The sequence below is a fragment of the Thunnus albacares genome, chromosome 17, assembly GCF_914725855.1.
Source record: "Thunnus albacares chromosome 17, fThuAlb1.1, whole genome shotgun sequence".
In the NCBI taxonomy this organism is placed as follows: Eukaryota; Metazoa; Chordata; class Actinopteri; order Scombriformes; family Scombridae; genus Thunnus; species Thunnus albacares.
This window is the reverse complement of record NC_058122.1, coordinates 10,812,949-10,838,407: the sequence shown is the minus strand read 5'-3', so window position 1 is coordinate 10,838,407 and position 25,459 is coordinate 10,812,949. Positions and strand designations below refer to the sequence as shown.

Sequence of the window (25,459 nt, the reverse complement as noted above, 5' to 3'; positions counted from 1 at the left end):
CCTGTTTCCTGCTCCATTTCAAACATGACATCCTGGTGAGAGAAGCAGCGCTGCATTCCTCACATAGCACCATTCGACTGACAGAGCACACAGTGTTATCATTCATAATGACATGTATTGTGTACGCGGGTGTCGTTCAGCTGCACATGCTTAAACACTCTCAGACCTAAATGCCTCTTATGACCACAAGAATTACATGATAGGGAGATCCATCTCTCCTGGCATATACATGAGATACAAGAGATATTTAAAATTAGTGTAGTGTCACACGCTAATTGAAATGTTATCACCGTAATTATTTTATAACATGAAATGCCCTTCAGTGACGTTTGGTCGTCTAATGATTATTTTATCATAGATTTTCATTTAATTAGTCTATAAAATGTCTGAAAACTCAGAGCCAAAGGTGATGTCTGCAAATGGCTTGTTTAATCCAAACAACAATACAAAATGCAAAGACATTTTTGCTTGATAGATGACTTTAACGATAAATTGATTATTGTATAGTTGTTGATTCATTTTTTTCTCAATTGCCTCATCAGTTAATTTACAATGATTTCTAATTGTTTTAGCGTTTGAAAAATGCATTTCATGCAGTAAAGGCACAGTTAAGAAACTTGGTGGGCACCTTGTGCATGCAGAAATGCACAAAATGCACTAATTAACTTTTAGTGGCAAAAGTGTCAAATATAGAAAATGCCATGAAATTGCCTTTTCAACATGCGATGTAGTTGCATTTTGTGCATGAATTGCATTCTGTGATGTGAAATGCAAGAAATGGACAAAATTGATTACATGATGCCACAAACTGGGTCACAAAATGTAACTTTGTGTATGAGATACATTAAATGTGTCAAACTAGAGATGCAGCAGTAAAAAAAAAACAACCTACAAATTTGTCAAATAAAAGAAGAATATAGTACCCATATGCCAGACACAAACTTTAAAGGAGGAAACTTGTAACAGTTTGATAATGTAAGAATATGATGGACATAGAGTAGAGGCTACAGTATATGTATATACAGTATATATATGTATATGTATAAGGCTAACAATTACTACTAAGTAAAACCTGATATGACCCACCTTTATATCAGTGTTAGCAATGGTTCATTTTTTAATTTCACAGTTGACGTCCCTTTACACAAAGTGTTCATGTTATTTTATGAGCCCCAGTCATTCATATTGTCATTCAGGCTAATTAAATGAACTGTTATTGTATAGTAATTTCCAAGCTTCAAGTTCAAAGAGGTAAATTTTTCACTTTATTTATATGATTTGTCATTACAGGTTAAGGAAGACCTGTCCAAGTTCTTACTGTTAATCACATAAAATGTGGTTTTCTTAGTCTATTTGTTGAAACAGAAACAAAACCTTTATACAATGTTTAATCTTACTTACTTGTAATATATGTATTCTAAGATTACACATGAATAAGAATAAATACATAGAAAGAAACAAATGATCCATAAATTTAAATGGGCAATTGAGTTGAGCATTACATTTTAAGCAGTGTCTGGGCAGTGTTCATTTCACGGTCCACAGAGCACAGGGCTGTATACACAAACACACACACACACACACACACACACACACACACACACACACACACACACACACACACACACACACACACAGTCACAACCAACACCTCCAAACTCATTCACTTTCTCATTAGCACACAACAAACATACACATATGTTTGGCATGTGTTCAGACCCACATTTTACACATCAACCCCTCCACACACACTCACACACACACACACACACACACACACACACACACACACACACACACACACACACACACACACACACACCAGCCCAGAGAGAGGAATCTGCTGTGTCAGTGTCCTCAGAGTGTCTGACCCAAATATTCACACAATGACTCTGTCTGTGTCTCTCTCTGCTCAGCTGACCGGATCTCCTCGTTGGAACGGTGGCAAAGTACTGGAGCAAATCCTGACTCATCTGCAGCGGAGAAAACCCAAGCTCCCATGGGCCACACACTCTTTTTGTCATCAGGTTGGTGTGTGTGCGCGGTGCCTTATTTAGTCTGCACCAGTGCTGATAAGCTGTAATAAATGATTATGCCTGGGAGTGTCTGTCTGTCTTTAGTGTGTGTGTGTGTGTGTGTTTGTGTGTGTGTGTGTGTGTGTGTGTGTGTGTGTGTGTATGAGTTCTCCACAGTGTATAGGTCCATATCTGGAGTATTTTGTGTTATGCTGTTTTGTTTTATGTTTGAAGAGAAGTGGAGTTGTGAAATCAGTTGGAAGCGATTGATGAGCCCGTAGCAGCTAATCAGGTGAGGCTTGTGATTGACAGGTGGCATCACAGGGAAAGGGGAGTAGTCAGTCACATAATGAGCAGTTCAGTGGCGGCTCGTCAGTCATCCGCTCCAAAAATTAACGGGCAAGTGAAGAGCAGGGGAGCAGTGTAAGGAAGACGGTGGGGAGGGGGCAGGGGGGGGGTCAAGACGGCTCACTGATGAGGCTGCGGTAAGGGCTGTGTGTTTGATTGACGCATCAGGTCATTATTGATATATGGGCTGGACGTAATCCGGGGGGAAGGAGCCCACGCGTCCATGGCAACGGCCCCTCCAGCGCAGAGAATCGGAGCAGTCAATGAGTTCGATGATGTCACCGCGCATGAAGCGTAGCTGGGAGGGGTGGTGAGGGTTGAAGTCGAAGAGAGCGTGGGCGTGCTGTAGAGGAGAGAGAGAGGAAAGAGGGATGGGGGGAGTGGGATGCTAGGGGAGGGATGGAGGGAGAGGTAAAGATCATCATCAGTCAGTCATCACATTGAAAACAACAAGAGCTTGAGAGTTTCTTCAGTGGAGATAGGAGAAACAGATGCCCTAATGTATGAACTTTTCACTTTTTTGTAATAATAACAAACTTAATTCATTGTTTTTGTGGAATTTATTAATGGTTACGGTCTCAAGCTCATCCTTAATGTGTATTTTAAAGGATATATTCAGGTTTTTTCCAGTCTGTCTTAATACAATACTGACATGCCAGTATGTACGTGGACATGGGTGTTGCTTGCTGTAACAATTCCTACTCTCCATACCTACCCTCAAGCTATTCTCTCAGAATGAAACTACACCGAAGAACTAGGTGTAGTTCACCAACAGTTTGGCTTAAGCTAAAATGAGGCTTCAGTAGTCTGAGTTAGCATAAATGAGTTGGTATCATCCAAAATTACATGTTGTTTAGTATGAAATCCTCTATTTTTGTGTAGTAGCATTCCAAGAGAATAGCTTCAAGGCCAGTATGGACAGTAGGAATTGTCACAGCGATCAAGAACCCTTTCCACGTACATAATGGCACGTCAGTATTGTATTAAGACAGACTTGAAAAAACCCAAACCCATTCCTTTAAGTCCTGAGAATTTAGTTATTGTTTGACATGCCTAGCAAACTCATAGCATCGACAAGACTCAAGGAAGTGCGAAATAATCAAGCACATAACCCACACATGTCGTTTTACACTTTGGTTTTTGCATAAATTAAACAGAAAAAGTGTTAATTAGTGAAGTTTAGAGGAACTGGTAGGTGGATTCTGTTATCTTTGGACAAAGCCAGGTTTGCTGTTTCCCTGTTTCCAGTCTTTGTGCTAAGCTAAGCTAACCAGAAGCTAGCTGTAGCTTCATATTTATTATACAGACATGAGAGTGGTATCAATCTTCTCATCTAACTCTCCTCCAGAAAGTTAAAACTATTTCTTTGAACAAACACATTTTTTTTTTTTACCTTGAAGCAATATCTCTGTATGCTGACATTTTATTCTGTATAGTAAATGTTTTAAATAAGATTATATCAATCTATCTATATATCAATATTCTTAATACAATAATAATTGTTTGAACGGGTTCTGTCAACATGGATTAAAAATAAGAATTCCAAACATTCCTTTTTTATCTCTCTATTGAACGATTGCACAGTTTTCTGTTGGTTTGTAAAATTCCCCATTGAATGAATTCTTAAATTCATGTCGGTCAACATGTTTGTTTTTCTTATCTCCTGGAAAGATATATTGTTTCTTTCAGCAGCCACGGTGTGGCACATAAGTGCAAAAGCAGCCTGTGTACTCAGATTAAGGGACAAGCTGACTTTGTGTCCATTTAATAAACATTGTATTCATCATTCTCTCTAAGTGCAAATATATTTTATTCATCTTTTCCATTTAACATTTATTGCACCAGACCACGGTCAGTCTGACCATTCATATTAAATATTAATCCAAGAGTGGTGGTCTGACCTAGACAACAGCAGCTAGGACACAGAACAAGAAAAGACATGAGAGCAAATATTCGGTGATGACTAATAATCTGATTAATCAGCGTGATAAATATCATTGCTTATGAGTCTGTGTGGTTGGAGAACAGGTCTGAACAAGCTGCTGAATGTGAACGCTGTTCTGTAGACAAGATTGACAAGAACAAGTGACAGCTTGGTTATGTATGGTTCTGGTAGCAGAAGATAGATTTCATTACCTGCTGTTGATCTGACACAATTCAGACTCATTTAGAATTGGAAAGAAAATTTTTCTGTGGATAGTGTTGCTTCAGGGAGAATTGATATGATAATACCTAAAAGGCTGATGCACGGAATTACGTACTGTATAAAGCTCTGTATTGCTGAGTAGAGTTTGAATATGTAAATTACTGACACATAGACAAGACGGTGACAGACAGACAGAGTGAGTTAGCTGAACAGGTAAGTGACAGCTGTGTCCTATTTACATTTGACACCTTTAAAGCTACAGTTTGCATTTGGACATGTTGTCTACGCCCACAGCCAACATGAATAAGCAGAAAATGTCATTAAACTGCCACCATTATGTACCCATGATGTTCAAGTCTGAGACAAAGGACGTGACATCGTCTAACCTTTATTTTCAGTGTGCCTGTACCTGACAACAGAAGTTTATTTCGTTCAAATAGGGCAAATCTCAAACAGGCTGCACTTTGTGGTTTAAACTGGTACATAGGGTGTGTATTTTTAAAATAATCTCAACACATGGAGTTTGAAATATGAGAATCAGGCCTTGCGGCTCTTCCCCTCATAAACTTTGTTCGTTATTTGGCTACATGTGGCTTTTATCAGGGCAGAGCAGCTTCACACAGAACAAACGACGAATAAGTCATTTGTCGAAGTCATGAAAGAGGAAAAGAGAAATAGTGTAAGACACTGAAAGAGACAGGCAGACAGAGACAGAGAGGTGTTATAAGTCCAGGATGATGTGTTTTAGGTTGAGATAAGAGTGCGTCATTACGCACACAAAAACAACACACACTGTTAAACTAAAATGATGTTTGACAGCGATCCGTGGCAAGGTGAACTGCTTTTGATTCAGTCTGCAGATGCTGTGCTTTCTCTGTCTTACTGTGTTTTTCTTTCAAGTTCACAACGTTTCTTTTTCTTCTCTCCTGATAGCTGGCCTCCGCTGCTCTCTGTTGACTCGTGAAGTAAAAGCAGTTTAAGAGTAGCAGAACAAAAGCAGTTATTTTAAGGAGGGCGTCTTGAACTTAACTAACCTCTTTGCTGTCAGCTGCACTCCCACAGAGAAAAGTGAATGTGATACCAACTGGGAGAGAGATAAGAGACTGGAAGAAATACTAAAATTGTATTTTTTGTATGTGTGTGTGTGTGTGTGTGTGTGTGTAGGTATATGTTGCAATGCTGGCCTTTATTGCTGTGGATTGGCCCAATATAGTGGCAACCAGGCAGAGGCGGGCACACAAACAAACAAGTACACACTAGCCAGACAGCAGGATTAGGATCAACAGACTCAGACACGATCTATCAATCCCACAAATCTATCAAATCCTAACATATCCTTTATTGTTTGGTTGATCTAGTCTAGACTTCTTGCAAGTGTGTGTACACATGCACCTACGCAATGTACCTGTGTGTATGGGTGTGAGCGAGCATGTGTGTGCAGGCCTGAATGTTATGTGTGGGTGACAGTGCAGTACAGGAAAAAAACAAACAATAAAACTTCCATTTTCCCATGCCAGCTTGTGAGGAGCAACGATTTGGAAGAAGAAATATGCTCCATCCATATCAGCGGAGCTCGGCTGCCCTGTGATCAACGTCCCCTCAAGGCGTCCGCTCCCACCCAAAGTGAGCACTGACAGTGGAACAAATTACTCTGTAGCATCAATGGACTACAGCATTGTACTGCGCCAATAGAGAGTTGTCTCTGCACACACACTCACACACATATATACACACACACACGGGGCATTTAAGGCTATTTAAAATAGCCTCTGACACTGTGTTTGCACTTGACAAGGTGTCAAAAAGAGGTGGGGGTGTTGCATGAACAGGCATTTTGTGTGAAGAGAAATGAGAACAGTGGGGAGATGTAAGGAGGAAGAAAAAAAAAACAGAATTATTTACTATGCTGCCATGGCGAGATAAGAAGCAATCGAGGGCCTTATAATGAGCCGATGTGGAATTAGTTTGGGAAGGAGAGGGACAACAACTCAACAGTCACACTGGACTTAGTTTACGTATAAGTGAAACTGACCCATATTGTCACAAACACAAAGAATCTGTGATCACGGGGTGGCATCAGAGACAGTGAAGAAGAGAAAGATAAATTAAAAGGCAGTAAAACAGCAAGTAATCAGCTTAAGGCAATATTTCCATGAAACATTTACTCTACATGGGTTGAAGTTAACATGATTTCTCTTTAACCCTGTTTTCATGCATTCATTTAATAATCTGAAGGTCTAAAGGGAACGATGTAAGAACTAGTTTTTCATTGTGTTTTTGTGCTTTTAGAGTTTACTTTTGTGAAAGGAGAAGATGCAGCGGTGTGTTGGTAACTAAAGAAGAGGGTATACTATTAATATTTTAGATGCACGTAGCGCATACACAGCGAGGTTACAAAGGCAGGGGAAGGGAGCTGAATTAATAGCAGGGAAGTTAGGTATAATGTACGAGGCGAGAGATTGTTTACTGCAACTTGCCGTAAAGCTGTCTTGTTGTCTGGTCCTCGGCACAAAGGAGGAACAGGTCTTTCATTTCGGCGTTCGACCAGTTTCTAGATGTTTTATTGTTTTTTTTTTTAATACAAAAGTGGTGTAGCTCTTGTAGCCCAGAAAATCAGCTCAGCTCAACTCAGAGATGCTTCAAGAATATTTCTGCGACCAGATTTAAGAGTGTAATGTAATGTTAGGTATGTCTTTACTGTAAATGTGGCTGCTTTTACACATTCTCAAGACCTGAATCACTACATATGATGATCTTTATTAAAATACACTATTTTTTGAAAATAAATAAAACAATAATGGTGTTTCCACGCCCCCTTAAATCAAAATATTATGACTTTACTCCTATTAGCACAGTCAAACTAAGAAACTGACATTATAATTTCTGTAAATGGAGTGAAGAGTGTGTTGTAAGGGTGTGTGGAAACATGCATACAGAGACATGCAGTGGGAGTGGGGGCTTTGTTGATACCGAAGGCCACAGATACATAGACCAGCTGACCGTGATTTTATATAAAGTTACAGAATAAGCCAGTAGGGACTCGAGCTAAATTTAATGTTTTCAATGTGCTTTTAATCTGCAGATTTACCTACAGCACTGGCTTGAATTACATGTTGACCGCATTACGCCAGAAAAATGTTAGAAGCCAACAAAGAAAAAGTAGGATGAGTTTTATATGATCTCTTTTTTCTACTTAAGAGTCTGTCAGACTAAAGCTAAAAATAAGAACGAGCTTCGATTCAAGGGTGACTGTAGAAATAAAATTAAATGCCATTTCCTTTAAGTCAAAGATTAAAAAGGTGCATTTTTTAAAATAACTCAGATGATAGAAACAAGATTTGTCCAGTTGTTTTGAGATGTTTATATGTCTACATTTATAGCACAAGATTTAGATTTAGAGCTACAAATCGATATGTCGTGACATAATCAAATATGACCTCCCTTTATACATGGAGAGCAGATGTTCAGTTAAGGCAGACAGTGGGATGGCGCTTGCAAAATGCTTGAGATGCTTGCTTTGTTGCTAAATCATTGCCTATTTGTAGATTATAGATATGTACTATACAATTTGCCCCTTAAGATTCTCATTAAAACAATTACAAATAGTTAAGTAAATAAGGCCACAGACATAAAAGTATGACTAAGCTGATGTGGAGTGTCTGATATTTCTCTAAGGCTACAAAGTCATGTAGGTAAACACAGCACCTTCAGCACGCTACCCTCATGGGCATGTTGTGGTGCAGATACATATTATTATCTCCAGGCCATGACAGAGCAACAGGGTGAGCTACAGTAAAAGTCACAGACAGTGTGCTAATGCTGGAATGATACAAGGACACAGTATATGACCAACGACGTAAACAGAGAAAGCTGCTGTGCTTGGTGGAGACGTAGCTCCTTTTCTATAGTGACACTTGCATATCTTTACCCAAACTACCTAAAAGTTACATTTTTGCCTTTACTGTTAAATAAATAAGTAAATAAGTTAAGAGTATGTTAAGGTACATAGCCTAACAGTGATAAAACATGACGGTTGATCTGTTGTCTTTTGATACTTTTTGGAAACATTTCCATCTCTCCTGCCTCCTCTCTATCATTTATATGACTAAGTCGTTTGGGGGAACGTGTCATGGCGTACAGTACCATCCTAACAGGATCTCAATGATGGATATGCCATTTTTAGGACTGTATAGTCATGCATGTAAACAAGGCCCACATGGCACGCAACCCTTATTAGATCTTAGCATTAATACATTGCAGCAAGATGACCTATGACCACATCTTTCAGACCTGAGGCAGAATATCATAGAATTGGTACTGTATATACTGCGTGATGAAGCGTGTTCCTGATGTGATAGCATTAACGCTGACCTTGGACAAATTACATGATATAAAGACTGAGAGTGATGTAGTATATGCAGTAGACTTATCACATTGGAGTATATATTATAGGAAATAAAATAACATTAAATGGGAATGAGCTCACTGTTTGATTCATTGGTTAAGTTGTTCAGTAAATTGCACAGCAGTATAAGACATTTATATTTAAGCCTTCTTTTGAGTGTTGATAATAGAACAGTAGCAGCGTGAAGATAAATGCTTAGAGGCTTGTGAACGGATGCTGGAGAAGCTGGGACGATATCTGCAGCAGAAATGAATACTGCTCTCCCTTCTTTAAAGAGGGAAGCCAGCCATTTCATATTTTTATATAAAAATAGCTGCATACAACTGCCAATACTTCATTCATCAAGAATGTAGAGCAAATTAACTAACCGGGAACATCATCACAGTAAAATGAATAAATTAAGTATAAAATAGCAATGAAATTAACAAGCATAAACATCCTGTTGCAGTCCTAAATCTGTTTTATACCTGAAATAAATGCCTATAAAAGAGTAAGAGGATGCAGCATCTGTATGCGTGTCAAGGGAAGCAGATCAATTGCCAGTTTTACTGTAATTGTGAGTTTGTCAGAGGTCATGGCAGACCAGTAGAGGCAGTGATAACAGTGAAGATGATTTTGATTGCGACAGAATCATATTTTTGAACAAGCTGTTTGAGCAGATGGAGAGGGCAACTAATGCGAGCAGAGATCACGGCAGCAGCTCAGCTGAGAACGGAAGGAAACTGGTGGTGGTGGCTCACCAACACAAACTATTTATGCTAGAAAATATAAATCAGAAGGACCTGCTGTTGTTTTCCTATTAGTAGCCCACATTAAAGAGAATTTAGTTTGTGGCAGTATTTAGGTCATACAGTGTTTTTCAGTCTTCCATGGGACGGCGGTCGTTATCTTCCATATAATAGCCATCATAACAGCCTTGAGCAAAAATTCTTACTGTGCACCATCTCCTCTGCATTTCTGATGATTTAAGTATGTAGCATCCCCGGTGATTTAGAACATGCATGAAACTGTTTAAGTGAGAGGGAGGATGTTATGAAACAAGAACAAAATTTGTGAGAAGCTGCTCCCATCTGAGTTAGAAAAATCAATTTTAGAAAGAATAAAAGTGAATGAAAAGCCCAAATCCTGCTGGCTTTAGCGCCACACTGTACTCCATTACACTTACACAAGAGCAATATTAAGAAGAAAGAGGTAAAAAAAAAAAAGCTCCCTCCGTCTGAAGGATCAGACTTATTGAAGTAAAGCTCACACATCACAAAGATCAATAAATGTGGATCATCTTCAAAAGAGCGTATGATTCAGACAGGCTTACATACTCATTTCAGCCAGTCAGACTTTCTTCAATTGCTGGATAATGTGGGCATGGGCCTATTTAACTATATTGATATTTTTCTTTCATTATTTTTTAAATTAGGAATTTATATTAATCTACGTGTTCATTCATTTATTTCATCTGTTCTCCAAGCTTTTGGTTAGAAGCAGAATACAAATTAGATGGGGAAAAAAGTGAAAGAAATGCAACGTGCAGCCTCCCCAATAATATCAATACCTGCTTGAAATAAAAAAGAAATACCTCCTGGATATTGTCACAAACAAAAGAAACTACATATGAATGTGTTTTTATGTGTTACTTCCTCTGACTCATAGGCTACCAACCTCCCGACTTCCTATCTGATCACCTCCAAAATACCACAGAGCAGCAAGGGGTAGCTGCATGCCAGCACTGTAGATGCGAATGCCTCTCCACTAGTTTGTCTTTACTGCGTGCAGTGCAGTGAGCTGGTAGTTAAGTGCAAGCTTCAATTTTCTAGCTAAATGAACCACAGTAGTCAAAGTACTGGTCACAATTTTTGAAAATGCAGCATTGCTTTTTTTTCCTTTGTGTAAAATGGAAAAACCTTTATTTTTGCTCTTATGAATAAAGTTAATATGTTGACATAATCAAAACTGATATGAAATAGATACAATGGGAGGAGTGCTGAAGAACCAGTAACCATGTGATACTCTAGACCTCAGAGGCTATGTGAGATTTTGACATTCAATAATTAATTCCATTAATCTTGTTTAGTAATGTAAGAGAGCAATGGGCTAGTCGCCACAAGTGATGAAATGCATCTCTATTGAGTAATGTGACCTTAATATAACTTGTCACATCCTGTTAATCCTCGACTTGAGTACGCTGGGAAGCACAAAATGAGATGAAGATACATCTAAGTGAAATACGTTCATGTCAATTACTTATGAGGAATTCCATTTGGAATACGTATTGCCATCATTGCTGGGCAAATTTCAAAAATTCCCAGGGCATGATGTCGATATTACTCTACAGTTCTCGTGTGGGAATGTGCACGAATGAATGTCTCTGTAGAAGAGCCCGAAGCTAATTAAGCAGTAGACTGCTCAACTTCATATGATTGAATGTCTATTTGCACTCTTTTGTTAAGTAAAATAAAATTGTTATCTATAAGCAGCTCCTGAAAGTGTCATGGACATACATGGAAGGAACATAAGCTAACAAGACTACAGCCATGCTAATAGCTCTGTGTATATTTTGGCATAGTGATGCTTTGAGCTAAATGCTAACATCCCCATGCACATGCTCACAATGACAAGCCAAACAGCTTAGGTTGATGGAAATGTCACTAGTTTTGCAGGTATTTGGTCATAAATCAAGCTAGCATGGCTAAAAACAAAGTCAACTGTCTCTAAAGCTCTACTGACATGGTCTTTGTGAAATGAACTGTGCTAAAAGATGAAAAAATACCAAGGATGTTGTGCATAAAAAAATATTTTTCTGGATATTACCATAGAGAAAGAAATCAACCAAGCTGAAATTGATGCATTCCAACACCAGCAAACCCTAAGTCTCATGTTTGGATTTTACAGAACTATGAGCGTACCCTGCACCTTCAAGTTCCCTAATGAATGTCGCTCTATTTTCATGTGTCAAGCTTCAGTAGTGAACATGATGTGATAAGTATTAGCACGCAGTTGGTGTAACAGTGATACGAACATGCTGTCATGTCAGGATCGCTATGGATCAAATCCCTCCTTAGCGACTGGATTGGCCTACGGGCTAGGCTTTCCTGCCACTCCCAGGAATACTTAGCATGCAACGTGATCCTCTCTGCATAAACACTTCACAACAATAACAACAACAACAACAAGAACAGCATCTCCCATGGTGGCGCCATCATGGGAACTGCCTGTCATTTATATTCTCTCTCACTAAACCTGACTGAAAGTATTGTGAATATGCTGAAATTTGGGATACGCCTTGGGGTAACAGACAAGTACTTGTCCTACCATAGCATTCTTGTGTACTTCTGATGTTCTTTAGGTGGTTATAATCTACATGCCACTTTAGTAATATAGCAAAATATGTTGTTAACTATTAACTTGTAGCATGGAATAGCTTACAAATTGTCAACCAGACTCATTAGATGTCTGAATTTTAGAGGGAAGGAGGACCAAACACAACAAACCAAAGAAATGTTCTGTCCAAACTTGATACAAGGGAACTGAATCATGACTGATGTAAATAATTGCCTTTAAAATCAGTTTTCTTGCGAGCCGCAGTGCTCATTCCCTCTGGCTCGGCGCCTAAGATGACTGATTTGGTTCTGCTCCAAACCGTTGGCTGTCCTGTGATCTTTCATTACAAGCTGCACCTCTACTGCAAACCCCGCTGCCACAGTCACAGGAATGTTCCCATAGCTGTCAGCTCCATTTAAAAAAAAAGCAGTGGTTATGCCTTGATGTCAAAGCAAAATGAAATATGAACACCTGGGTAGCTTGTTATATTTGTCCCAACACTGATGTGACAGAAGACTGCAAAGTGCAATTTTTGTCAAGTCTCATCAGCTACTTCACTAAGTCTCTGGTGGCTTAGATATGTAGAGGGAGACAGATGACAGCAAGAACAGATGTGTTTTAATTGGCTGAAAATGACATTGCAAAATAAATAGTGCTACGCAAATAGTATGGATTGAGGAGATTTCTTTGAATGTGAGACAAAAAGACAGTTTTCAGAGATGGAAACAGAGCAGCACTGCATGCCCATCAGTAATATGAACAAGAGGAAGTAGGAAACAACAAAAAACATTATCCTAAATTTAAAAGAGTAATAATTTTAAAAATATTTCCTCAAAATAAAAGACTACAGTGTATTTTTGGGGGAAATGTATACAAAATGTCTAAGAGGAGTTTGGTACAGATGATCTCGAGAAAATGAATTGGTGATGTCAAAATAACTTTTTTAAAGATAGGGAAATTATTATTTTCCCTTCACAAGACACTGTTTTATTTTGTTGCTATTATATTATCATTCTGTGATCTCAACATCAGCTTTCCAAATTTTTGTGAAAAATGTTTAAAATGATAATCACACATACAGTATGTCCTCTCCAGTGTTGCTGTGTTATAATTGCAAATAGCATACGCACAGTATGAGACAGTCAGGTTTCACTTTGTCTGTTGCTAAGAGATAATTGATTAACATGACATTTAATTATTAGTTGTTAATGTTATAATTTAATTTTTTAAATTTTTTTTTAACTTTTAATTTGTTAAAATTGTGTCTAATGCTATGGTAAAAAAAAAAAATTTAAAAAAGTGCTAGGTGTGGGTAGTAATAAAGTGTCAAAATAATTTAAATTGCAAAAACAACAAGAGTCACAAGCTCACCCTGCATGCATTGCTCAGAAAGACGGTCCTCTCCTTAGCGATGCTGTTGCTATGGTAGAAATCCACCAGCTCGTTCAGAGAGGAGAAGAGCTCGTCCCACACGTAGTACTGACCACAGCGATCCTGCAGCACCTTGAAGTGCTGAACATGGTCCCCATAACTGCAAAATAAACAGAAATGTTTAAATTTATCTCTCATTTGAAAGGACAATTAATGACAATATTTGCTGTCTCGTGTATCTTCAGTGGGTTGACAGAAATGACCATCAGTACCAAGCACTAAATGATTATTGATGCTAAAATTGGACCTTCCTTGTTGGTAGCATCCAATCAGCATCACCACTTCTCCAAACTGCTAAGTCATTAAAACTTTTAATATCCGGTGTCATTCATATAAATTGAAATCCAACTGCATGGGCCATTTTCTCTCAAAATCAATTCAGAAACATATGGGCGGATCGTTTATGAGAAACTGTCCAGTATAGTCATCATGTTTTTCAAATAATAAACTCAGTGATGCCTTTGCCCAATCAAATGCTAGGATATTACTTGGTTTAACAACTGTGGAGGTCGACAAACAGTCAGACATCAGCTGGTCTTCCCTGAGTCCTGTCTCGCAGCATCTTCACAAATTGCATATTGCATACAATACATTTGGTACAGCTTTGGGTTGATACCAGCAGTCTTGGCCTTCAGTCCTCACAGGCCCCCCTTTAACTCCACAGCTGTCGGCTGTTGAATCTGGCATAAACTAGCTGCTGTAATTTTCACTTTCCTCCTTAAAAAACACTGCAATAAACCGTATTTCTTTTTTTTTTTTTAAATTTTGATTCTATTTTTATTCTCGTTTAGCTTTTTTAACCAGGTACAGTTAGTCCCAAGTGCAACCCGACCAGGACAGGTGACAACACTACACGACAACACAACAGACAACACTAAAACAGTACAATAGCTCATATAAGCAGTACATTTATTTAGAGAAACCAACATTAACACAAAAGCTAAATCAATATCATTACCAGAGAGCAGAGGGAATTACTAATGGAGTCTTTTTGGTGTGTGAGTCATTTTTTTGTAATTAAAAAGAGCCGACAATGGCATTTACGTGGGCTGCTCTGTGTTTCTGGGGGATTCCGTGCAAAGCAGATGATGTGAAACAGACGTGATGCCCATTTTAATGTGTATTACTTTTAAAAACGTAATTTTTCATAGTGTGTAATGTATCAGAAAAATAGCTGTGTCACAAGTTGTCGATTTAGTAACATTTCACATCATATTTTGATGAATAGTGTTGATAGAAGAACTAAATAATTCAGTGTAGCTAAAAGAAAATTAAAAATCCTTTAAAAAAGCTAATGGCACAAACAAAAATAGCCACAGTGTTGGAGTGCATGCCTTGTTGTTGTGATTAGAAAGAGTTTGGCCAGTTTTCATTGGCAATCATACCTGCTCCCCTGTCCTGCTCTGTTGTGGTTGCTTAGTAACTTGCCAGCTTATCTTTAGAAATCTGGACATCTCACCATGATCGTCCTGTTATATAACAGCATCTAATATGCAGCGGAAGTCAATACAACACCCCCATATTTCTAAACACATCACAGAGTAGGTGTGTGTTAGCTTATGTTAATGATTGTTAATATCTCATTTCCCATGCTTGGAAAAGATAATGCAGAGAAAATGGTACTTTAAGAGTCGTCACATCCTCTTTGTCCTTCTTTTCGTAATTGGCGTCTATTAAAACATAGAAGATTCGTCCTATAAGTGATAGCGTACATCCTTGCCCTAGCATAATATGGCATCTGTGGTTTAACCTCTCCAAACTCCTCCTCTATCTTGTCTGATTGGCACCACTCCAAGCTCAGCGAGAGTAAATGAGTGCCAGCCTGTTTCACCCAGAATTCCTTTCTCTACCCAGGCGCTGAGCTCTGTGAACAAGCAGGGCTGACTCCCTGATGATTGGATGGCATTCAGCTATACCTCCACCCTGCCCTTCTTTCTCTGCCTTCTCTGTTTCACCCTTTCTCTCCTCTCAGTCTCCCAAAAATGATGAAACTATAGTGCAGTATAAGAAAAATCAGGGTGCTTTAAATGTAAAGTTTTTTCCCTTATTTTTGGATTGACATAGTACTAGCCTTTGTAGTCTTTGAATGATAACGCATTCTGTGTGAGTAGCAGTGCTGTCTGTCAGTGTTTTTCTCATCTGCTTTTCCTGTGGGTCTGCTGCTCTCTTCTCTATCATCTGACTTCTGTCTAACTTTTGCCTCCCTATCATAGTTCCTCGTTATCTGCTCCACCACATCTCCATAGGCTCTCTTGATTCAGCCTTATCCCCCCATTGACTCACACACGCAACACAAAGTTGTGATCGTCTCTGTAAATTATATCTATCAGCCCCACCAATGTCCCTACTTGTCTGTCGCCCTCTGCTGCACCCTACTGGTGGGGCTCTATTACTGCCGCCAGCTGTGCATCTGTGCAGCTGTTTGTCAGTGTGACACAAAGCATTGTTACCTTGGCCAAAGTGCCCTCACCAAACAAATGACAAAGAGAAAATAAGTAAGGGTTTAGGAAGACGGATACTGTGAAAGGTGAAGAGAGGCGTGGAGATTAAAGATGGGATGTGGAGTGAGCAAGGACTTTCTCTGCAATAATGTAGACTGAAACACATCAAATACTTAGAGGGAAGGAAAAGGGAAATGAGTTGGTGCGTGTTAACTATAGTAGTTCTGGTTTTCTGGAACTGTTATGCAACACATGCCATATCTAGTTTACCTTTTTATTTGTTTGGGGTAATTTTTAGAATTCAAACAATTTGTGTCCCAATTAAAATTATCAGATGTCCACACCAACAAAAATGAGTTTTTTAGAGAAACACTGATATGAGGACTCTAAACAATAAAGACAAAATAAAAACTATGTGGAATACTGTGATGGATTAGCTGGGGTAGTTTATGCATAAGTATTTGTTTTTATGAAATCACAAATTGCATTAACAAAGCAAAGACAATTTGAGGCCTTATATCATAATAATGACTTACTATCTCATAATTACGAGATCCAGATCTCATAAATTCAATAAAACTATGTCATACTTACGAGAGGAGATCTCAACATCATGAGAAGACTATCTCAAAATGATTGTTAATTTTAGTAATTACGAAACCCTGAGCTTATAGTTTTGAGAACAGTTTAAGGTGGTTATTAGTCATCACTATCGAGAAGACAGACGCATGCCAGCACTACTTAATTTAGATTGCTCTTATTTCATCCCTAGTTTGAGACACTGAGGTATTAATGTCACTTGGTAATGTGGATGGTATTATTGTTAGTGTGAGAACATTATCCAGTCAACACACTTTGACCTGCTCAAAGTCGCTGTTCCCTCAGGAGCAGCTAAACCTGTACGGGATGCTTCATGGATACAAGTCATATGTTTGAAATGCATCCAAGCTATCAAAATTTGTGACCATATTTAAATACTATGGCAGCCATCAAAATAAAGCATTCAATAAAGTATGATAAAGACATTTGCAGTGGAAATATCGCTGAAATTCTGCTCTGTTAACTACTACGGCTCACAAACGGTGAAGTGCAGTTTTATATGGCTGGTGTGGCTAGCTACTAGCCCAAAGTCACATTTAATTGGATGAACTTTTGTAAACGCCCCTGAGTGCAGGATGAGTCATCAAACATTTAAACCTGTTTTACAGGAAGAGAAAAGACAGGGATTTTGATGTAAAAATACTGATACTGATTTTTTTTTTTTTTTACATATTTGGCATATAACAAGAGATAAATGAACAATTAACACAGGGAGACAGGATTAAAATTGGGAAAATGTCAATTTCATTTTGTGGGGGCAGCAGTTTTTTTACATATGAGCAGACAAAAATGACCTGTGGAGTTCCCCAAAGCTCCATTCTTGGCCCTCTTCTATTCAACATCTACATGCTTCAGCTAGCTCCGATCATGGAAAACAACAAAACATGTTACCATAATTATGCAGACAACACACAAATTTACATAACTATATCACCAGAGGACTATGGTCCAATACAAGTGCTGAGTACATGCATTAAACAAATTAATGATTGGATGTGCAAGAATTTTCTTCAATTGAACAAAGACAAAAATGAAGTAATTGTTTTTGGAGGACTTATGTCTCAGCAGGATTTGGAAAAACTTGTCCATGCATTTATCTTCAGCAGATTCGACTATTGTAACACTGTCTTTACAGGTCTCCCTAAAAAATCAATCAGACAGCTGCAGCTGATTCAGAACACTGCTGCTTGAGTCCTCGCTAAGACCAAGAAAGTGGATCACATCACTCCAGTTCTCAGATCTTTACACTGGCTTCCTATCTGTCAAAGAATTGATTTTAAAATACTGCAATTCTTGGTTCATAGAGCACTGAATGGTTTAGGTTTCTGATCTTCTGCTACATTGTGAACCATCCAGACCTCTCAGGTCGTCTGGGACAGGTCTGCTTTCTGTTCCCAGAGTCAAAACTAAACATGAAGAAGCAGCGTTCAGTTTTTATGCTCCACATATCTGGAACAAACTCCCAGAAAACTGCAGGTCTGCTGCAACTCTCAGTTCTTTTAAATCAAGGCTGAAGACTTTTCTGTTTGCCACTGCCATTTATTAAATCAAATAATTATTCATTTCTTACACTGCACTGTAACCTTTATTCTTGTATTTTATACCTGTCTTATTCTATTTTAGCTTGTTTTTATTTTCTATCCTCTGAGCTCTTTAATGACTATTTTGAAATTGTATTTAAATGTCCTTTCATAGTTTATTTATTTTGCACTTTATCTCGATGCTTTTAATATTTTATGTAAAGCACCTTGAATTGCGTCATTTCTGAAATGTGCTATATGAATAAACTTGCCTTGCCTTGCCCTTACCCTGCTAATGGTAGTGAAGCATGGGTCCCTATTTGTTATCCACAGCTTGAGACATTAGACAAAAAATATTCTGAAATGTTTCATCTAGAATTTTTCAAAACAGTTCTACACATTATGTCAGTAGAGACACCTCCAGTGCTGTACCCATCGGAAAAAATCTAACCAAAGCTGCCAGCTGACCAGTATCCTGTTAAATATTTATTGAGTAACACTTAAACCACAACATCACATCTTTACACTCAGTTACACTCAAAACTCCATTTAGGTACCACTAAGGTGGTAAAACACAAAAAAGGGAAGCATTCTGAGACCAAATTTAAATCTAAACTAGAAGAGTGCACTCAGTTGAGTGCAGACCTCCACCAGGTGTGTACAGTCATGATAGCAGCAAAGATGACATAAACAGGAATTTATTCATCTCGTATCGTGCCTAACTTTATCACCGGGTATGGAATTAATCTGCAGATGCTCCAGTTTAAGATGAGACCAAACTTTTCTATGAATGTCAGTTTTTCAGCCACAACAAAGGCCAAAATGTGGCCTGCAACAGACTAGGTAAGCCTTGTTTTTAGCCTAGCTGACTGCCGGAAATGCCCTTTTGCTATGTCATAACTCTGCTGAAAAGACGAAGGTCTAAGTTTTACAATAGGCTCATAAGGAATCTTATCAATATTTATTTGAATTCAAAACACAACCTGCTCTCAAGGTACCAAAATTTGGCAGCGACTAACATGGCAACAAGGCATGATTGGTTGTCCCTAGCAGAAACAAGGTTCCAAAATGAAGCAGTTGTTGATCACTTGCGGCACCTTCCGGCCAGTTAAGAGGAGTGAGGAGTCAGCATTCAATGGTGGTATAAAAACAAAGCAGTCAATGGTGTTACAAAATAGGCTTTTCAAAAATTGTGAATCACCACAACCACGAGAGGTCCTTGAGCATACAGTCATAAATGTGCACAAAAAATATTAGGCTGATGGGTCCAGTAGTATGCACATCATGTATCACTTCCTACATACTATAAGCTCATTTGAACAATGGAATTTTATGAACCATATTTGACCATCACATTGTAGAGAATGGAAACTCTAACTCAGTCCAGCAAAGGTTCAAAAGTTCAAAAGCAAAAGAAAAAAAAGGTGATTTACAGAGGAAGCAGGGGGAGGGAGAGAGAAAGCAGATGTAATGTAGCTATATCTGTGTTAGGTGATGTCATATTGACGATTTTATTAATTATTACCCAGAGACATTAGAGAACTAGTGTGCATAACACAGACAGCATCTGTCTCAGTTTGATCTCTCTCACTCACACACACACACACACACACACACACACACACACAAAGCACACTCACAAGTGCCCTCTCATCTCCCTGATCCAGTGTAATTAAGGCCCACAGCGATAGAGAGATTATGTTCTTTTTCCTAGTAAAAGGAAACGAGAGAGAGATTAAGAGAGAATGCGAATGAGAGACTGAGAGATTGAAAAGGAGAAAATGAAATAGATGTAGAGATATAACACAGTGTGATATATTGTAGATGAGAACATAAGTTATTTTTAAAACTTTTACTCTGTGCCAGCACAATTCAAGATGCATGAAGGTCATCCGTCCGTCTTTCTCTCGACTTCCTCCATCAATCTATTCTCACTTCCCTGTTCTCTCTGTCTCTCATTCTGCCAACCCCCCTTCTCTAATCTCCTGTTCAGTTTCTAAACCGCTGCAGATGTCTGGAATACTTCACACAGCCACACTGACACCTCCAGCTGTCAATTTAACTGTGACTTGGGGTGTGTCTGCGTGTGTGTGTGTGTGTGTGTGTGTGACTACACGTCCATAGGTCGTATCTCATGTGTCACAGGCTGAGTGTACATAGTAGTGAGTGTGTGTATGTGTGCACAAATGTGATTTTCTAAGTGTGTGCCCTTGCATGTCAGCCAAGCATGTAAGTGAGTGAGTGAGTTAAAGGTCTAGTTCCTCCTGGAGCATTAATAAAGCATCTCCATCACCTGTTTTGATAAATGGAGAGGGAGGAAGTGTGTGTGCTTTGAGGGCGCAGGGAGGGAGAGGTGATGAAGGGAATGAGGGGAAGAACGAAAAAAAGATGTTTGATGGAGGCAATTTAGTCGAAAGAGTGTTGACGGTTCAATAAGGAGCCTTTCAGACAGAAATGATGTGAGCTGGAAAGCCAGAGTTTCTTCTCAAGTCAGCCATCATCATAATGAAAACAACCACCTATCTAAACAAGCCCTGATTATACTTTGGGAGGTAGAGAGTTGTTTTTCGCCTTTTTAAAGGGAGAGTACTTTTTTTTGTGAGTTTTTTTATATCATTCTGTAGTTTCACATTAGTGTCCCATATGTATTCAAATCCGAAAATTCAAATTTTGGTCAAAGTATGTATGTTTTAGCATCAAAATACTATTTTCTGAAGACCTTCTAAAAACTTTTTCCCACATGACCTGACGTAGGTTTCTGCATTGCTGCTTGCTACTTGCTATTTGCTTTATTTCCTAGCTTGACAAAGCTATTTTCTTTCTATTTTATAATTATTACTCGTCAGATGTGACTCTGACTTGCACCACTCTTCAAGTGTCAAATCTGCTACAAGAAGACGTAATTTGATGGCGCAGATTGCAAAATGGAGGAAGAGAGAGTAAATAGTGGTGAGGAGAAGAGACGGGGCAGAGAAAATGACAGAAAGCGTCCAAAGTTTGGATTCATTTCAAGCTGAATCAAAATGAAAACTCTGTACAGTGTGTGTAAAACTGAACTAGCCTATGTATTGAAGAAGACTTGAAACGAGCGATTGAGACCATTAAGTCATTAGGAAAGTGTTTACTGAGGTAATAAATCAGGTGAGAAGTATATTTTCTCTGACTTCTATACAATCGGACTTCTTTTTGGCATCAATTTCCCCCTGCTGGCCATTAGAAAGAATGTAGTTTTGAAGCACTAGCGTCGGCCTCACTTTTCAGAGCGGGAACTAGCCGCTTGTAAATTCCCAGTGATTGTCCCTGTGTGTAAGAGACAGAGAGAAGAGGTAGATACTAGATTCTGGACTGCTCACATGTACCACCTGACTGCAGCTAGAGGTGGTAAAAGTTGGTTACAATTGCCTCTGTTTGCTCCCCTACCTCCCTCCCTCTCTCACTGTGGGAGAAATACCATGGTGCAGAACCATTAATACTACAGCAATTGCACCATTGGCATCTGAATGCTATGATTTCCTTACCTATATTTAATAAAAACTAAATACTTATTTATTTTGGAAATATCTTTAATATTAATCATATCTCCATTTGTGTGTTCAGGTGCGTCCAAGAAGATGATGCCCTCGGAAAAGAATGGCACTGCAAGGCCGTGGTTGCATGGTGACCATCAATCATAAACCACTTGTTCTGGGCGGCAGCCTCATCACAGTCAAGTGACGAAATGGTTGCCAAGTGGAGCTCAGTGGTCAATCATGTCCATGAGAGCAACGAGTTTCCCACTAGCCTGCACCCAACCCTCACTGGCGAGGAGGCAAGTGACTGGCTGAAGCCAAGTAAGTTTTTAAAAGAAGCATAACATTTCTATGACACTGTGTCCTTGTTGTTGAATATATAATATATTTGTATGTCAAATCAACTTCCCTTGTCAGCTGTGACCATAGCATATAAACAGGACTCACATCAACTCAAATAACTGTGATTTACAAACCCCTTTAAATGCATTACTAATGTATTGGAAATTTGTTGTCCTTGATGGATATCTTATATAAGACGGAGATTGCGGCGGGTATAGCCAGTTTACACCAGTGCAATTTTATCCACTACACTGCAAAAGATTAAATAATATGCTTGTCCTTTCACAAGGCTCAAAGGCATGCGAGTTCTCCCGTATCATCCTCCAGAAAAGCACATCGGTAAAGTGAGCCCAAAGTATCAAACCTCTTCTCTGTAGTTAGATTTATATTCAGAGAATCCTTGACCTCCATTAACTTCAATTAAATATTTCATTGGCATTTTGGTTTCAGACTTCTTCTCACTGCCATCCATTAAAATGAGGATGTTGACAGGCCCCGGGCAACTAATGCAGATGGAAATCCGCGCTTCCAGATTAGCTACCCCAAGCGGAAGAGAGGCGACTACAGTGTAAAGGCCAGTCTACCTGCTGTGAGTCAGCAAATTTTACGCTCAAAGGCGTTGTTGTTATTAGTAATATAACACACTGCATCATTTATAAACCCTAAGACTACATCAACAGCTTCTTAGACCTGCTGTTCAAGGAGGTCATGATAGCACCTGAGAAGTACCAGGACCTACTGGCCAGCGTTCCTGTCCCTCCCCTTGGTAATCTACATAATTGTGTTACACAATATCTACTTGGAACAAGGAAGAAAAAGGAATTTCTTCCTCTTATGGTGATGAGATGCCAAGTTGATTCTGACAACATGAAAAGTATGGTGGAGGCTCAGTCTACATATAATTGTTTAACGAGTCTCCTGATTGAATCATATCATTGGGTTATTTTATGGTAAATAAAATAAGGGCTGAATTTACTGTCCTTGTCTGGTGAGGAGATGGCCATCCGTAATTTTAATCATTTTTTTCAATTTTAATTGATAATCTTGTCTGTTAAGGTGACAGTGACACATGATCATGCATTAATACCATTTTGTCCCTCTGTCTCTCTCCTCCTTTAAAAAAGTGGGCAGAATGCATTCGCTTTGTCTCCTTCTCGGTGGCTGTGTGTATCATCTTCTCCATTATGGCGTGTTTCTACACCTTCACGGACCCTGCTGAAATTGAGGCCCAGTTCAAGAAGAAGGTTCATGAAGATGATGAGGATGATAGAAGCCAGTAACAGAAGACAGAGCTCGAGATGGTGAAATAACGCAGATTAGATTAGATGTCAATAATTGGTTTATATCTAAACTTTAATATTGAAACATGAAGTAGAATGTACAGTAAGTCTGCCAGTAATTCGTGTGTGTGTGTGTGTGTGTGTGTGTGTGTGTGTGCGTTTTTAATATTTTATTGGCAAAAGACAAACATGTAGTCCTCTTATATTCAGGATAACAAATGAATATACTGTTGGCTGTAGAATCATAAAACAACCAATAAATGCTATTTTCCATTTACTTATTGTTAGGTATAATTTCTATTTTATATTTATGTGTAAATTGCGTTCAAATAAGCAATGAAAATAAATAACCCTGCATGTTTCATCATTTGCAATTTAAGTCTTAAGAACCAGGGAGCATGTAATTCTTGTTCATAGCTCTGTCTCCAACTAATATCAAACCCTCAGATTTAAATATGTATGGCAAGTACTGAATGTCCTATTAGATTAGATTAAACTTCATTGTCAATGAACAAGTTTAACAATGAAATGCAGTTTGGATCTAACCAAAAGTACAAATTAGGCATAAATTAGTGCAATATTATGGTAGTAATTGTAAGCCTATGTATAAATATGTATGAATGTGATATGTATATATGTACAGGTTATAAAATAAACTGTGAGTGCTTGTTGGTAAGCTATGTTTTATCTGTGTGTTTCTGCCTCTTGGCCAGGAATCAACTGAAAAAGAGATTCTCTGAATCAGAAATACTTTATTGATCCTCGAGGGAAAATTGGATCATGTTACAGTTGTTTACAATCTAGAGTAGAAATATATGTAAGCATAGAGAAGTTATAATACCAATAGAAAATAAGAAATGTGTGCATTATACAAATATATAACAATATATAGAGACATGTAAAAATATGCATCATATTATAATAACAGTGTAAATAATACTGAGAAATGGGATCTATAAATGTGTTAAAATAAAATAATAGTATAAGAAATAGTTGAAATATACAGTATAAATGCAGTATCATATTGAATCTCAATGTGTCTTCACCTGTTAAATACGGTGAATCTTATCTGATGGGGGACCCTGGGACAAACTCTTATCAGTTGGGGGTCTGTGAGCTTATTTGTGTCAGTTTAGTGGCCACTGATGTGAAAAAGTTTGAGAACCACTGCTTTAAAGACACCATCCCCGTATAATGTGTATCCTTATACTATGTATTTAAATTATTCATGATTTCTCTGTTTTCTCATACTGACAGTGAAGCTGAAATAAAACCAGCCGGTCCTCAGGGAGATATGGAGGGAGACAGAGTGGAGGAACAAACAGCGACTGCAGATAAAATAGACAAGGGAAGGAAAAGCTTATGGCGGGTATGCAACCCCCTTCTACCCACCATAAGCTTTTCATCTCTCTTTATATTTTCTCCCTCTTCTCTCTAGTTCTCTCTGTATTTATGTCTCTGTCTCTCTCAAGTCTCCCTCAATTGTGTTTTGGTCAGTGAACTGTAGTATTAAATTGTGCCTCTGGGGTAAGCTGTGGAAAGCCTCACTGGATAATTGAAAAAAAAGACCAGTGCAGTTTTCTTTTGAGACCATAAGTAGTAATGAAAACAGAATAAAATCGTTCTTAAACATTTTGGCAAATATGTCTTCATTAGGGATATTTCTACACCCTCTTGGTTTATTCATTTATCCCGTGCAAACCAATTTGAATGCATAAAGCGAGTGTAAGCCTATTCCAAAATGGTGATGCGCAACTCACTGACTCACTCTGTCATGCAATTCTTTGACACATTTTCTCCACATGCATTACTGTAGCTTGTCGAACTAAACCAAGCTAATGTACTTTTATCTGAGGGTTATCAAGAGTCACTTAGTGTGAAATTGCCCCCCAACTGACGACATTCATGGGACGCTGAATCCGTAGTGTGCAGCTTAAAGCTCAGCCAAAATTATGTAGCTGTAAAAAAAAAAAAAATAGGCATAGCCCAAAGGGTCAGTTCCCTTTAATGGCTCCTCTTTGGAGTAATGACCCTGATAAGAGACTAATGGCGAGTGATGACAAGGAATCAAAATGAACGGCCTGATTCAGCATTTGCTGCATGAGCC

The 25,459-nt window shown here is 38.5% G+C and overlaps 1 protein-coding gene and 1 long non-coding RNA gene across 3 annotated transcripts in view; one reads left to right on the top strand and one right to left on the bottom strand.

Annotated features, from left to right (window-relative positions):
* Window positions 1-1,242: 1,242 nt before the first annotated feature.
* grapa (GRB2 related adaptor protein a) overlaps window positions 1,243-25,459 on the bottom strand; it is a 33,805-nt gene continuing 9,588 nt past the window's right edge. Inside the window, exons 4-5 of the mRNA XM_044331916.1 lie at window positions 13,601-13,760; window positions 1,243-2,751 (exon numbers count right to left, since the gene is read on the bottom strand). Coding sequence (XP_044187851.1) covers window positions 2,536-2,751; window positions 13,601-13,760 — 376 coding nt within the window. The 3' untranslated portion in view covers window positions 1,243-2,535. The remainder of the gene's footprint in view (window positions 2,752-13,600; window positions 13,761-25,459) is intronic.
* LOC122967330 lies at window positions 1,943-24,923 on the top strand. 2 transcript variants are annotated; one of them, XR_006398584.1, is made up of 7 exons: window positions 1,950-2,027; window positions 6,027-6,132; window positions 21,819-22,051; window positions 22,362-22,411; window positions 22,523-22,661; window positions 23,197-23,373; window positions 24,610-24,923. It is a non-coding gene; the product is annotated as an uncharacterized LOC122967330 (long non-coding RNA). The 2 variants fall into 2 exon arrangements; XR_006398585.1 differs by lacking the exon at window positions 6,027-6,132 and having other exon boundaries at window positions 1,943-2,027.